Source organism: Telopea speciosissima, chromosome 11 (assembly GCF_018873765.1).
Source record: "Telopea speciosissima isolate NSW1024214 ecotype Mountain lineage chromosome 11, Tspe_v1, whole genome shotgun sequence".
NCBI classification, from domain to species: domain Eukaryota; kingdom Viridiplantae; phylum Streptophyta; class Magnoliopsida; order Proteales; family Proteaceae; genus Telopea; species Telopea speciosissima.
The window spans coordinates 28,835,929-28,848,504 of NC_057926.1; the positions used below are offsets into that span (position 1 = coordinate 28,835,929).

Below are 12,576 nucleotides of genomic sequence, written 5' to 3' on the forward strand. Positions count from 1 at the left end.
GATCTCCAGTTGATAGACGATCTACTACAGGTTACTGTGTATTTGTTGGTGGAAATTTGGTGTCCTGGAAGAGTAAGAAACAGATAGTTATTGCCCGCTCCAGTGCAGAGTCAGAATATAGGGCTATGGCACATGTTACCTGTGAGTTGATGTGGGTAAAGCAATTAATGGCTGAACTTGGCTTTGTTGATGGTGCTCCAATGAAACTATGGTGTGATAATCAAGCTGCTGTCCATATTGCTTCAAATCCGGTGTTTCATGGGAGGACGAAACACATTGAGGTTGACTGTCATTTCATTCGAGAAAAGCTACAACAAGGTTTAATTTCTCCTGGCCATGTCCGTATAGGAGAACAACTCGCAGACGTGTTCACAAAGTCATTGGGAAGTGCAAGAGTGGATTATATTTGTATCAAGCTGGGCATGATTGACATCTATGCTCCAGCTTGAGGGGGAGTGTTATCGTGATCTTGGTATTAGCGCAGAGAGCTAATACCGAGAGCACAGTGAGGAGGGTATATTAGTCTATTTAGTTATTAGGTTGTTTCTTTTATTTATTTAGGTGTTTACTGTTTTACCCTTTAAGTGATTACATAATGAAGGTTTAGAGGAGAGTAACACATATCGTGGAACTCTCCCAGTTCTGCAGATTCTTGTCTCCTCTTCTCTCTCGGCTTCTCTTCTTCTTCTTCTTCTTTTTTCTTCATTAGTTTACAATCGTTAAGCAATTTTAATATTTGATGTGGTTAATACACCTGATTCTTGGACTGTGCCGGCCTGGAATTTAGCCTATCCACCACAAGATTTTAGAAGGCTGTGTAGAGGCCAAGATCTCAGACTCCATATGGATGGAGAGAGACCTGTGGAGGCAAGGTTGGCAATCTTATGGAGAATGTTTCTTTAGCAGTTTGTTGATGCGGACGAGAGAAAGGAATGTGTGCATTTTTTAAGCCAACGTAGAGGCAGATAGTAGAGTTGCAAAGAAAGCTATGAGATTGGTTCCCAGCTAGTGTTCTATGGTATCTATTCTCCCCCCTTCCTTTTGAATGGGGGTGAACATTTGTACTCTATGGGCTGGTCCACATCCGGATTTCTAACAAAGTCACAAGATTTATATCTATGTTTAACATGTTTAAAACTGGGTTGCTCATGTTCGACCTGCTTTAACTGAATGTATTATACTTGTTATATGTTTATCACAAAATGTGTAAGTATTTAATATAAGTTAGGGTTTAAATGTATAATTATTTCTAAAACATACTATTTTTGAGGATTTAAACTCAAAATATAATGGTCAAAGTGAAAAGCTCTTTCTGACCGAACCAATATTTGAAATTTTACTTTTAGAAACATATTAATTATCTCAATGTTTCACATCTGGACAAACCGGGTTGAGTTTTCAGAAATTTCAAACATAGAACCGGACAAATACATGTGAGAGAGATGTCTAGCCTACTTTTCATTACTTGATAATGTTGATAGTCTTTGTTTGCTAAAACAAGTGTTCCTCTCAATATGCAGGTTGCCACAATTGCATGGTTTGAAGCAGATTCTGTATGTGGTAGCCACTCTATTGCAATCCCTTTAGTTCTCGTTTTCCCTTACATGTGCCGTTTTTTCCAATGTCTTCGACAACACAAGGATACTAAGGAAAAAACAGCCCTTCTGAATGGTAAGAAATCTTGGTCTCTTCTTCTTTCCCCTATTTAGTAAGTAGTTTTCTAATGTGATTTTCCTCGATTGTCATTATTTTTGTGAACTATGGCTGTATAAATTGTCTGGTATTATTAATAAATTGCATTCAAATTTGATTCTTGGTTTCTTTAGTTACCATGTAGGTTGTTAGGCACATTCCTTGAGAATGCAGTGATTGGATAGTATGATACAAATGCTCACTTTGCTCAAAAGGATATCATAATGCTTTTTAGGTTCCTATTTTAATGCTATGTCCAGTTGGTCCAGTATTCTCTTTATTCGACTTAGTTGAGATATAAATGTTTTCTTGCAATGGTAAACCATAACTGAAGTGGTGATTGTGGAACAGTTTCATATTTGGTGTTGGATTTATCGAAATAATATGATATGATCATGCGTGATTAGGGTTATTTCCTGGTTTTGGGCAGACTTTGGAGGGCCAAAAGCCCTTCCCATCTAGTCAGCTGTGCCATTGCCTAGAATTTGGACTGAATCTCTTATCCACATGAATTACTGGGTTAACCTACCTTGTAGCAGATGGGTAGGTAGATGATGTACAATTGGACTTAAACTACTATTTAGTTTTGATGGGTAATGTGAATGTTGGTTTTTAATTTCTCCTTACTTTTCTACCCTTCGTCTTACTTTTTACCTGTAGATTAGTTTATTAATCAAAATAAAATTGGTTTTAATTAGATGGACTGCTTTGATGTGAATATTTTATACCCTCTTGTTAGCACTTCTTCAATGTGCATTCGAAGTATCAGAAGATGAAGCTGCTTTAATTTCCCCCTCCCTTTTTTTCACGTTTCTGATGCACATAAGTTCTACATGCACAATTAGTTGTATTCCTGGGCTGGGGTAAGGCGGAAATGTCCCCCCCTTGTATTCATCCTTTATTTGAGTTCTTTTATAATAATAGCTTAGGGGCTGGCCTGGGTCCCAGTGAATATTCGGGTTTAAAAAAAAAAGTTCTACATGCACAAATATCAAAATTCTCTTAAAGGGAAGAGGTAGCAGGTGGTTTGTATTGGATTTAGATAGGATTTTGTAGAATTTGACTAAGACAGGCCTACATGTTTCAAGGGGCCCAACTCTTAATCATTTCCTGATAGAGAGAACAAAAATTATGCTTAACAAAGAATGAATTTAGCTGAAATGAGGATATGTCAAGAGGGAAAGGTGGCGAAACCAGAAGGATACAGTGAGAATGCATATGCAGGAACTAAGGTCAGGTAGCAAAGGTGTAAAGATGAAGGAAAGCTAACTGTGTTGGTTTGGTTGAGTGCAGCAAAAAACTGTACCAGTGAAGAATGTTTTGATGCCTTTTGAAGGCTGCAAAAGGATAAAGAGGTCAAAAGAAGCTGGATTAAGGCAGTCTGGTATACTTGAGATGGACTCGTTATGGTCTTATGGACCAGAAGATATGTCCCCAGTAGTTTGGCAGAAGGGAATTTTTGTAGCCAACCCTAATTATTTGGGCTGGGCTTTGTTAAGCTTAATTGTTTTATGAACCTCATATTGGTTACAAATTTACATTTGTGTTATGCTGGCCTGAATGCTTATATGGAAGCTACATGTTTTGACCTCTTTGAATTGCATAAATCTCAGTCAAAGTGATGCAAACTGATTAGATCCAGTAGATTTAATCGGCCTGCTGGCAATGGGCCTATTGATGAGATAGACTGGGAAAAATTCAGATCTGATGGTTAAGATTGCTCAGATTTGATCTTCCATCTAACGTACAGATTTAAAGTTGACAGCTAGATGTTTTAATAGTTAACTTCCAGAATAAAATAAAAAAGGATAAATTACAGATCACGCCCTGGTTTTTGAAAAAACTCAAATCATCCCCTGGTTTAGACCCCAAAATGCCAAATTAGTCCCTGACGTTAGCTTTATGCTGTTAAGTGATGATGTCAGCCAGTTAAATAAATTTAAATCCGTAAACTACCCTTGACCAGTGTTGATTTACGATTTTACCCTTGTAACTAAAACCCCCAAATTCATCCTCTTCCTCACATCTGCAACTCAATCTCAAGCATAAGTTCACCGGAGTGGCCAAGAACGAGATCAGATCAACTACTAGGAGATTAACATCTCACTAGAAGCCAATCGAGAAACATTGGAGTTCACTAGGAGATTAAAATCTCACCAGAAGACCTCGTCGAGTATGACACTGATCTGCTCGTCGGTGAACTTAACGCCAGAGGTGGGTTTACAATTTTGTGGAGGATGGGTGGGTTGCAGGGGTGGAGGTGGGGCGGTGGATTGGGATGAAGAACAAGGAAATGTCACTAATCCCAAAAATCCTGCACTATTCCGGTTAGAGCTTCATGTGTTTTGGACTTTTAGGGTTTGAGAATTTTGAGGTTCGCAATTCCGTGGACCAGCCGGCGTCGGAGTAGACATCGAGGTTTATCCCCCTTCATCCTCCCATCCTTGGCCTGCTTCGCTTTGAGCCTGTTCACCAGAATCTCCAAATCATGGATGATCTTCCATGGCACCGTCATCGTAGGTACTGTGTGTTTTCCCATCTCGATCTTTTCTTCTCCATATCAGCCACTTCAAAGAAAATCTGAGTGAACCCTCTGTTTTCTTCCACTAAGATTCATGTTTCGCACTGAGCAATTCTCAATGAAACCCACTTCGATCAATGCAAACCGTGGGGGATTCACTTCTTGGGACCACGGAGGTGGAAGAATAGGAGAAGATGAGGGTTGTCTGGCTATGGTTAGGTAAGATCGATGGAGGCCGTGGGTGAGATCAAGGTTGGGGTTAGATGGAGTGGGGTTAGAGAGATTAAATCTTCCCCCACCACATGACATTATTAGCAACTCATACAGATAGAGAGATAAAGAGAGAATTCTGTTGGGTAACTAGCGAGAAGGAATGGAACGAGATCGGGTCATCGGATGCAGTGATTCAAACGACGATTTTTTGATGGATAGAGATACCCAGAGACCCTACCGTTTATCTCTGTTTGATGGCTTTTCTGAATTTCTTCTGAGTACTGAACTGGAAGAAGTGAAGAGTCAAGAGTGAAAACCGTGCCCTCTCCCACGACCTGGGCAACCCTCTAATTACTCTACCTCTCTCTCTCTTTTCTTCTTCTCCGTATAAGCTATGAGCTCTGCTTTAAACGGGGTTGAACAGAGAAGTCTCTTTCAAAGTACCGAAAAGCAAATGAAAGTAGTAGAAGAGGACGAAAGAGGAGAAGAAACACTCAATTTTTTTTTAAAGAATCGAGATATTTTTTCTTTTCGTTAACCTTCCTTGGATAGGATATGGCCCGCTTCAGTCTCGAGCTCCAACAGAGACCGACAGAGAGGACTGTATGGGATTGTTGCTGGAGGACTCTCACCGAACCCCTCTAGTAACTACTGGTCATCCACTATAGCAGCAGTTGATTTGTTTTGTGAATCTGTGGAGCATGCTAAGCAACCGATGGAGGAGGCGGTGCTGCCAGTGGAGTTGCAGGAAAGGGATGGGGTATTTAGGTAGGTTGAAGATGAAGGAAGGGTAGTATTGTAAATTTAATTCTAATGTTTTAATACAAGGGTAAAATATTACTTTCACACCAATAACTAACAGCAGACTAACACCATTACTGTAGAAGGGGTAATCTGAGTTTTGATTGAAAACTAGGGAGTGATGTGTAATTTACCCAAATAAAAAACAAATTCCCTAGTAGTTCAATCCATGGGAGAAATTGAGAGGGAGGAAAAGGGGAGAGAGAGAGATAATAAAATCTTAAATTTCGTACATCTCTTAAAACCCCTACTTTTGGGTTTTATATTTCAGCCCAAACCATTACTAAAACCTAGCCTAAATCAAAATTGTGTCTACATTATTCTCTCCATGTTTAAAAAGACTCACCAGTCACCCTCGAGTCTTGCAGTGAGGGTTAACCTTCAAGGCACAATCAAAACCCTGTGTTGAATCGACACTTAACACATGACAAAGTCATTGACAATTAGCTTCATCATGTTCAAGATTTGTGGAGTAAGACGGAAATCAACAGAACCAATGCTTTAATTGTGTTTCCTCAATTGGAATCCCATTTTGATGTCTTCTTCTACTACCATATCTTCCACTTCTGATTCTTTTTCTGAAGCTTCTATCATGCATGGCACATTCTCACATAGGCATTTAGTATTATCAAAAAGCTCTCGAAAGCTTGCTCAGAGGTTAAGAAGTCCATCCTCAAATCTCTTCGTACTTTTCTTCATGTGAAGTTGAAGTGCAAGAACTTGAGATTGAAGTAGATAATAATCAATCACTTTAGGAAATAAAAGGATTTTTTGATTTGATACCAAATTGATGCAGCTAGGTTATCATCAAAAAATAAAAATTCATGCAGCTAGCCAACCTAGATTCCAGATTAGGAGTCAAAGATCAGATTGGCTGCAGGTCCTGATCTAAACTATTTTCCTGATAAACCAGGGTTGACAGGCTGGCTGGTCTGTTGATTTCAGTAGGTTGCGATGGGAAAGAAAGAGAGAATAAGAGCGGAAAGGAAGAGACAAAGGGCTGTTTTGGGACAGTGAACAGTATCCATGAATGGTAACATGAACAGTAACTGTATAAGAAAAGAGAGGAGTTCTCACAATTCTCAATTTTCACTAAAAAGTATCTTTATTAATTAATCAATTGGGGGGTGTTACATCTATTTAAAGATCCAAAAAAATAAAAAAATTAATCCTCTAATTTCCTAAAATAAATAACTAATTTAGAAAGTGCTATTAGGACTCTTAACTTACTAAACTAGTTTACTACAAACAAGCAACTCAACTACTAATAAAATATGGCATTTTAATATTTAAAAATTCCTGACCAACTTTCCTAATAAGGAGTCTTGTTGCCTAACCTAATTTAAGTGAGCATAATTAATTTTCATAAATAAAAAAAGTAAGCATAAGAAATTAATTGATGTATTCTAGGGGTTCTCATGTGAAGATGCTACTATTTTTTGATGTGTATTGTCATGCTTATTATGCTTTTATCCTCGACTTTCCACTTTTCCTTTTTTTGCCCCCGCATTTTAAATTTAATATTGCCATGCTTGCTGCAAAAGTGCATATTGATTCAAATATTTCGTTCCTCATGATTGCTGTTTTAGCTTTTCTACATTCATGGTTGTGAATATCCTATTTGTCCTTAGTTGATATTTTATGTCCTTGTTTTGCTTTTCTTCAGTGGCACATTAAGGCTACGTTTGGTAAATGTCTGAACAAAGAACCCGTTCTTGACTAGAAACGTTCTTTGGCGTTTCTGGTCTGGAATGGTGTTCTGAGACCGAAAATGACCGTTTGGTAACGGTCTCAAGAACTCCGTTCAGAACGAAAATGGTGTTTGGTAAAACTTGTTCTTCCCTATTTGATATTAATTACAATAATGCCATTTCCTTGTCAATTATACCAAAAAAATACTTGTAAAAACCTTTTCTCTTACCAACCTTAGCATAAAATTAAAATATCTCATTAACATAACCAAAGTAAGTATAAAAATATTTCAAATTTCAAAGATGCCATTAAAATTGGGTTCTTGTGTGGATTATTGTCATACCTGACTATGCTATGAACAGTTGAATAAAAAGGGCCTTGGTGGATTCGAACCACCATCCCCTTGGAACATGCTCATGTGCCAAGTGCTCTACCAATTTGAGCTAAAGACCTATCAAGTAGAGATCCAAAACAGAAATATAACAAAAAAAATTAAGTAGCATGAATCTCTACATGAGGAATGCAATGAGCAAAGGTCTAAAACAAAATTCATCAAGGTCTAAAACAGAAATACATCATTCCTCCTCCCTTGGCTCGCAACTCAGAACAGATCATCTTCATCATAGCCCTCACTGCTGATACACACCCATGCATCATTCATTCTCTCTCTCTCTTTGATTCACACTTCACAGTTAGAACTGCTAATGGATGTCAAGAATGGAGAGGACAGGGTAGGGCATAGTATGTAATATTGTAATAACAGGGAGAAGAAGCAGAGAGAATATTGGGAGTTCCAAGAGATTCATTGCCCTAATAGCTTCATTTCCCACCTTTTGTACCAACTCTTTGAAAGTAAAAAGAAGCAAAAGAGGATATAGATAAACAATAGTGGCCATCATGTCCCCTCTGCTCCAAACCTCTCTGTCCTCCTAAGTTAGGATTAGTTTAATAAACAACTTTCCACAATCCTTACTCAACCCCGTCAAGTGGGGGGAACCTTTTGAGTTGCAGGGACAAAACTCAAACAGGAAGGGAAGGTTTTTTTTTTCACCAAATAAAGCCTCTCACTCTGTCTCTCTCTCTCTCTCTCTCTCTCTCTCTGATAAACAATAATAATAAAAAGGTTTCTCTGCAATTCTCTTTCTCAATGAAGGTACTAAAAATAAAAGGTGATTAGGCTTTTGTATTCGGTCGACCCAAATAGAGTTACATTGGTCATCTTGGAACTCTTTCTACTGCATCTTTTTATGTGCTTAAAGCACCAAAGTAGAAACTCATTGGTTGAAAGAAATGATTACTCACAAGTTTAATATATGAAAATGAGTGTTGTGTGCAAGAGAAAGGGAGAGAGTGATAGATTCATGTCCATGGAAGTTGAACCTAGCCTATCCAAAGATATGCCAACCAAATCATCATCAACAGATTTATACATGCCTCTGAGAACTGAAAATTATGAATCAAAGAAAGGGAAAGGAAGCTTCTTGACTTCTGATTACATTGTCACAAAACCAGTCATTAGCGACAAATCCAATGTTAGAATGTATTGAGAATTTTGACAAGTAAACAGTAATAAGTAAGAAAAATTCCTTTCTTTCTATTCTCCTCAAGTCTTCTTTACCTTTTCCTCTCTTGCTTTTCCTGTTGGTGTTTCCTTTTCTTTACTCAAAATCTTATAATTTCTTCTTCTTTTTTCACTTTTTGGTGGGTTGGAGAATGGCCATTGGAGAGGGAAAACTTTCATAGTCTCTGGTTGTCCTAGTAAATTGCTATCATTTCAGTTGTGAAATAATGATGAAAGAAAGGGAACTAGGGACTGGTGATTCCTGGGTTTGCTTTAAATTCAAAAGTAGTTCCTTTCCTCATAGAAGCTTTTGTCTGACTCAGTTATTTAAAAAGCAATGGAGTTAATGATGAAAGCTTCTCAACTCTCTAATCTCACCACCCCCCCCATACAGCTTCTTCTTCTTCTTCCCCTGTTTGTTACTCTCAATCTCTAACTCCCTCTCATTGTAGAGATGGACATGGACCTAAAAAAAATATTTTGACAGGGGAGGGGATTGATATTTGATACTTCTCAGAGGCCTTTATCAAGTAGCAATGAAATTTTAAAACATGAATTCATGAAAACAACAGAGTACAGTATAGTTGTTCTTTATTTATCTTCTCTTTCAGACTGAAGTGCTTGAGGAACCCTCTATGGCCCTGTTTTCTACCTTTTTGGCCTCACAAGTCACACTCAATCAATCTTTTATACAAAGATAGAACAACAAGTCTGCTAAGCTTTCATGGCTAGAGACCAATGGGCATAATAGGTATACAAATGCTTGATGTCAGCTAAGCTTTCATGTCCACAAATGCTTGATGTCAGCTAAGCTTTCATGTCCCAGAAAAACAAGTCTCGTAGTCAGAGCTTATAAACAGAGACTGTGGAAAGATCTCTCTCCTTTAAAATCTTCAGAACTTTTATTAGAATAGTACAATTCAAAGGAATAAATTTCACTTTTTATAGCCTATAGTTTGCATGATACAATGTGGTTTTTAAAACATGAACAGCTACAATCAATATTACTGCCTTGTTCACTGTTTTCAATTCAAAATTTCAATAAACCTCAATGAAACCCCCAATCAACCTCAGTGTTCCTGATCATCATCTATGATTGTTTTTTTACTTTTGCTTTTTCTTGGTATCTCTTGGTTGGAATCTAGCCTCTGCCTTTTGATTGATTTATTAACATAGCCCAAGCATTGGGTGGTCATATGAACATCCATAGGAGAGATAGAGCAAAGACCAAACAGATTGAACAAATGTATACCTAAAACAGAGACAATCATAAAAATCAAATATGCTTGGGCAATCCCTAAACTCCATACTCTTTCAAAAAATGCAAAATAACATTAAAACTTTATAGTAGCAGACATCACAGTGACTTTTTCACTTGAGAACCTTGCAGATGAGCATAACTTCCGCTTCAAATTAAATAAAATCTAATTTGCAGTAGAAAGGGGGGGGGGGTTGCAGTAGAAAGTGAGAAATCAGACTGAAAGAGAAACACGATCACCAGAGGTATAATATTTACCTCTGAAAGGAGAATGTCGATGAGCCTGAGACTTCCGATGCGAATGATGATGTTCTTTTTTTTCCGACTCAGTAGCAGTCCTACGCAACTCATGGCGTCCCTTATGGAAACTGGACTCCTCCTTTGATCCCCTAAAAAACCATCTAGAGATTGATGCAACCCATATGAAGAACCCTTGCAAGCAAATTTCCCTCCAAAACTAGATTCCCCATCAGGCTTCATCACCCAGGATCAAGAGAAAGACGAAATAGAAGAGGAAACAAACAAATCAAAGAAACAGAAGAACTGGGACAAGAGAGAGCGAGAGAGAGAGTTGCAGAGATTGCGATAAAGGGTTGCAGAGACAGCGTGAGAGAGAGAGGGACAGAGTGAGACAGAGACAGAGAGAGACAGAGAGAGCAAGACAGAGAGAGTGAGGGAGAGGGCGAGACAGAGAAAGCCAGACAGAGAGAGTGAGAGAGATTGAGAGAGAGAGGGAGACAGAGAGAGTGAGAGAGAGAGAGAGAGAGAGAGTGAGAGAGAGCTAGACAGAGAGAGTGAGAGGTAGAGAGACAGAGAGAGCAAGCGAGAGAGATGAGATCGACCTGGTTTACCTTCTTTGCCTGCTACTTCTCTTCCCCTCGCTTCCCCAGATCTATCGCAAGCCTTTGCCTTCTAACCCAAAATCACGGGTTTTGACGATTGATTGCGACAACTTTTCGTTTTTGTTCTTTACGAGACGGTCTGTAAAGAACGTTCTTTACATGAAAGATTCTTCCGGTTCGTTCTAAAAGACCAGAAAAATGAACTGTCAAGCCAAACATAACTTCATATTTTTTTATTCTCAAAGAACGGAAAAACAGTTCTGAACGCCGTTCAGACATTTACCAAACGTAGCTTAAGTAATGGTAAATAAAGGCATGGATGTTCTTACTTGGACTATAGTAAATACAGCAATTCCTTTGATAGTATTTATAGTATTTATTTTTCTAACCCTGAGTTTTTTGTGTTTTTTCAGCTTTAAAATATTCAACGGCAGTCCCTGTGATTTTTCTTTCAGCCCTTAAATATCATGTCTTCCCTGATAATTGGACTAACATTTATCGCCCGCTATGGCTTCTCTCAAGTTTCATTAACTCGTTGTATTCATTTTACTGGGATGTGAACCGGGATTGGGACCTGAGGTATGCTTTTAGCCCATTAATAAATGCTACTTTTGTATTAAGATATGTTTCATGTTGGACACTGATCAATAGTGTGAGATGATTCGTCTGTTTCCTTCCAGATATCACCTTGGAGATCTCCTATTTCAAAACCTGAATTTAGTTATAGAATTTGTTTCGATGATCAGTAATGGCCCAAACAAAATCCGAAGTAGAATGACCATAATAACGCTCAAGCTGGTATCTGATCTGGAAGATCTTCCAAGTGGGGAACCTGGGTATTGAACCCACTTGTATGTGATGCATATGTAGAGATTCCAATCTGAGCAATGACCTACATAATATCAATACTAATATAGCATTCTTTCCAATTTGATTAAACTAATACATTAATAACTAGTTTGTATAGGGAAATTATTACAAGTAAAGAACGAAAATTGAAAGCCTTATTACTTTCTAATAAATAAAACAAGTTTAACATCTGAGTTAAATTGTGTTTGTCTGTCATAATCTAGCTTTTAATAGAAACTTCCATAAAGCATATGCATTCATTATCATTTCATAGAGCAAATCCCAACAAATTTCTTTTTGGCAGTGGTTTCTCTCGGGTTTTCAAGTTCAGCAAGCCACATTTCTGCTTAAGTATGTTATATGGACGTTCATGGGTAAGTTTTTGTGGATCCATCTGTAAAATTACCTTGTTTTAGTAATGTATAATATAATTATCTGTGGATATGGGGTTGCAGATTTACTTCTGGACTATTGGAAGCAATTTGATTCTCCGCTGTACCTGGACATACAAGCTGTCTGCACATCTCCGCCATAATTACATAACTGTGTTCACTATCACAGCCTTGGAGATTTTTCGTCGCTTCCAATGGATCTTCTTCCGTGTAGAGAATGAATGGAATAAGATGATGATGAAGACAACCATGGAACTCCCTATGAGTGATCTCCCAGAGGAAGAAAAATTACTTGGTTCCACTAACCACACTGTATAAACCAACCACCCGGGGTATTGTGCCCTATAGTAGCATCAAATTAATTCATTTTTCATATTGAGTCCATATTTTGGCCATTTTGATTGCCAATTTCATTTTACCCTTGCTTCTTTTAAAAAAAAGGGCTATCATAGACAGTGATTCTTAGTAATTACGAGGCCACTTTTATTCTTTGATGGGGAAAACTAAATGTGGTGACTTCTTGTCATATAACAAACATAATTTGACTCGAGGTCGATATGATAGAGTGCTTCACGCCCATCTCATAGGACAAGTTTCTTCTCAAATGAACAAGTTTACAGGTTCATAACATCATTGGGATGTTACATCACTGTTATAGAATAGTGGCATTTTTGTAATTTTGAAACATGAACTTGCTTGCCGCCCTTCCCCAATTTGTTTTGATGTAATTTTTTTTTTTCCGTTACAAGATGTAA

At 37.9% G+C, this 12,576-nt stretch overlaps 1 protein-coding gene across 3 annotated transcripts in view; it reads left to right on the forward strand.

The window, feature by feature from the left end:
- Positions 1-12,244, forward strand: part of LOC122646778 (SPX and EXS domain-containing protein 5-like) — a 54,187-nt gene extending 41,943 nt beyond the window's left edge. For all 3 annotated transcript variants that reach the window (XM_043840377.1, XM_043840378.1, XM_043840379.1), the window contains 4 exons: positions 1,521-1,671; positions 10,994-11,159; positions 11,734-11,803; positions 11,885-12,244. In XM_043840377.1, the coding sequence (XP_043696312.1) occupies positions 1,521-1,671; positions 10,994-11,159; positions 11,734-11,803; positions 11,885-12,139 (642 nt within the window). In that variant the 3' untranslated portion in view covers positions 12,140-12,244. The remainder of the gene's footprint in view (positions 1-1,520; positions 1,672-10,993; positions 11,160-11,733; positions 11,804-11,884) is intronic.
- Positions 12,245-12,576: the final 332 nt, after the last annotated feature.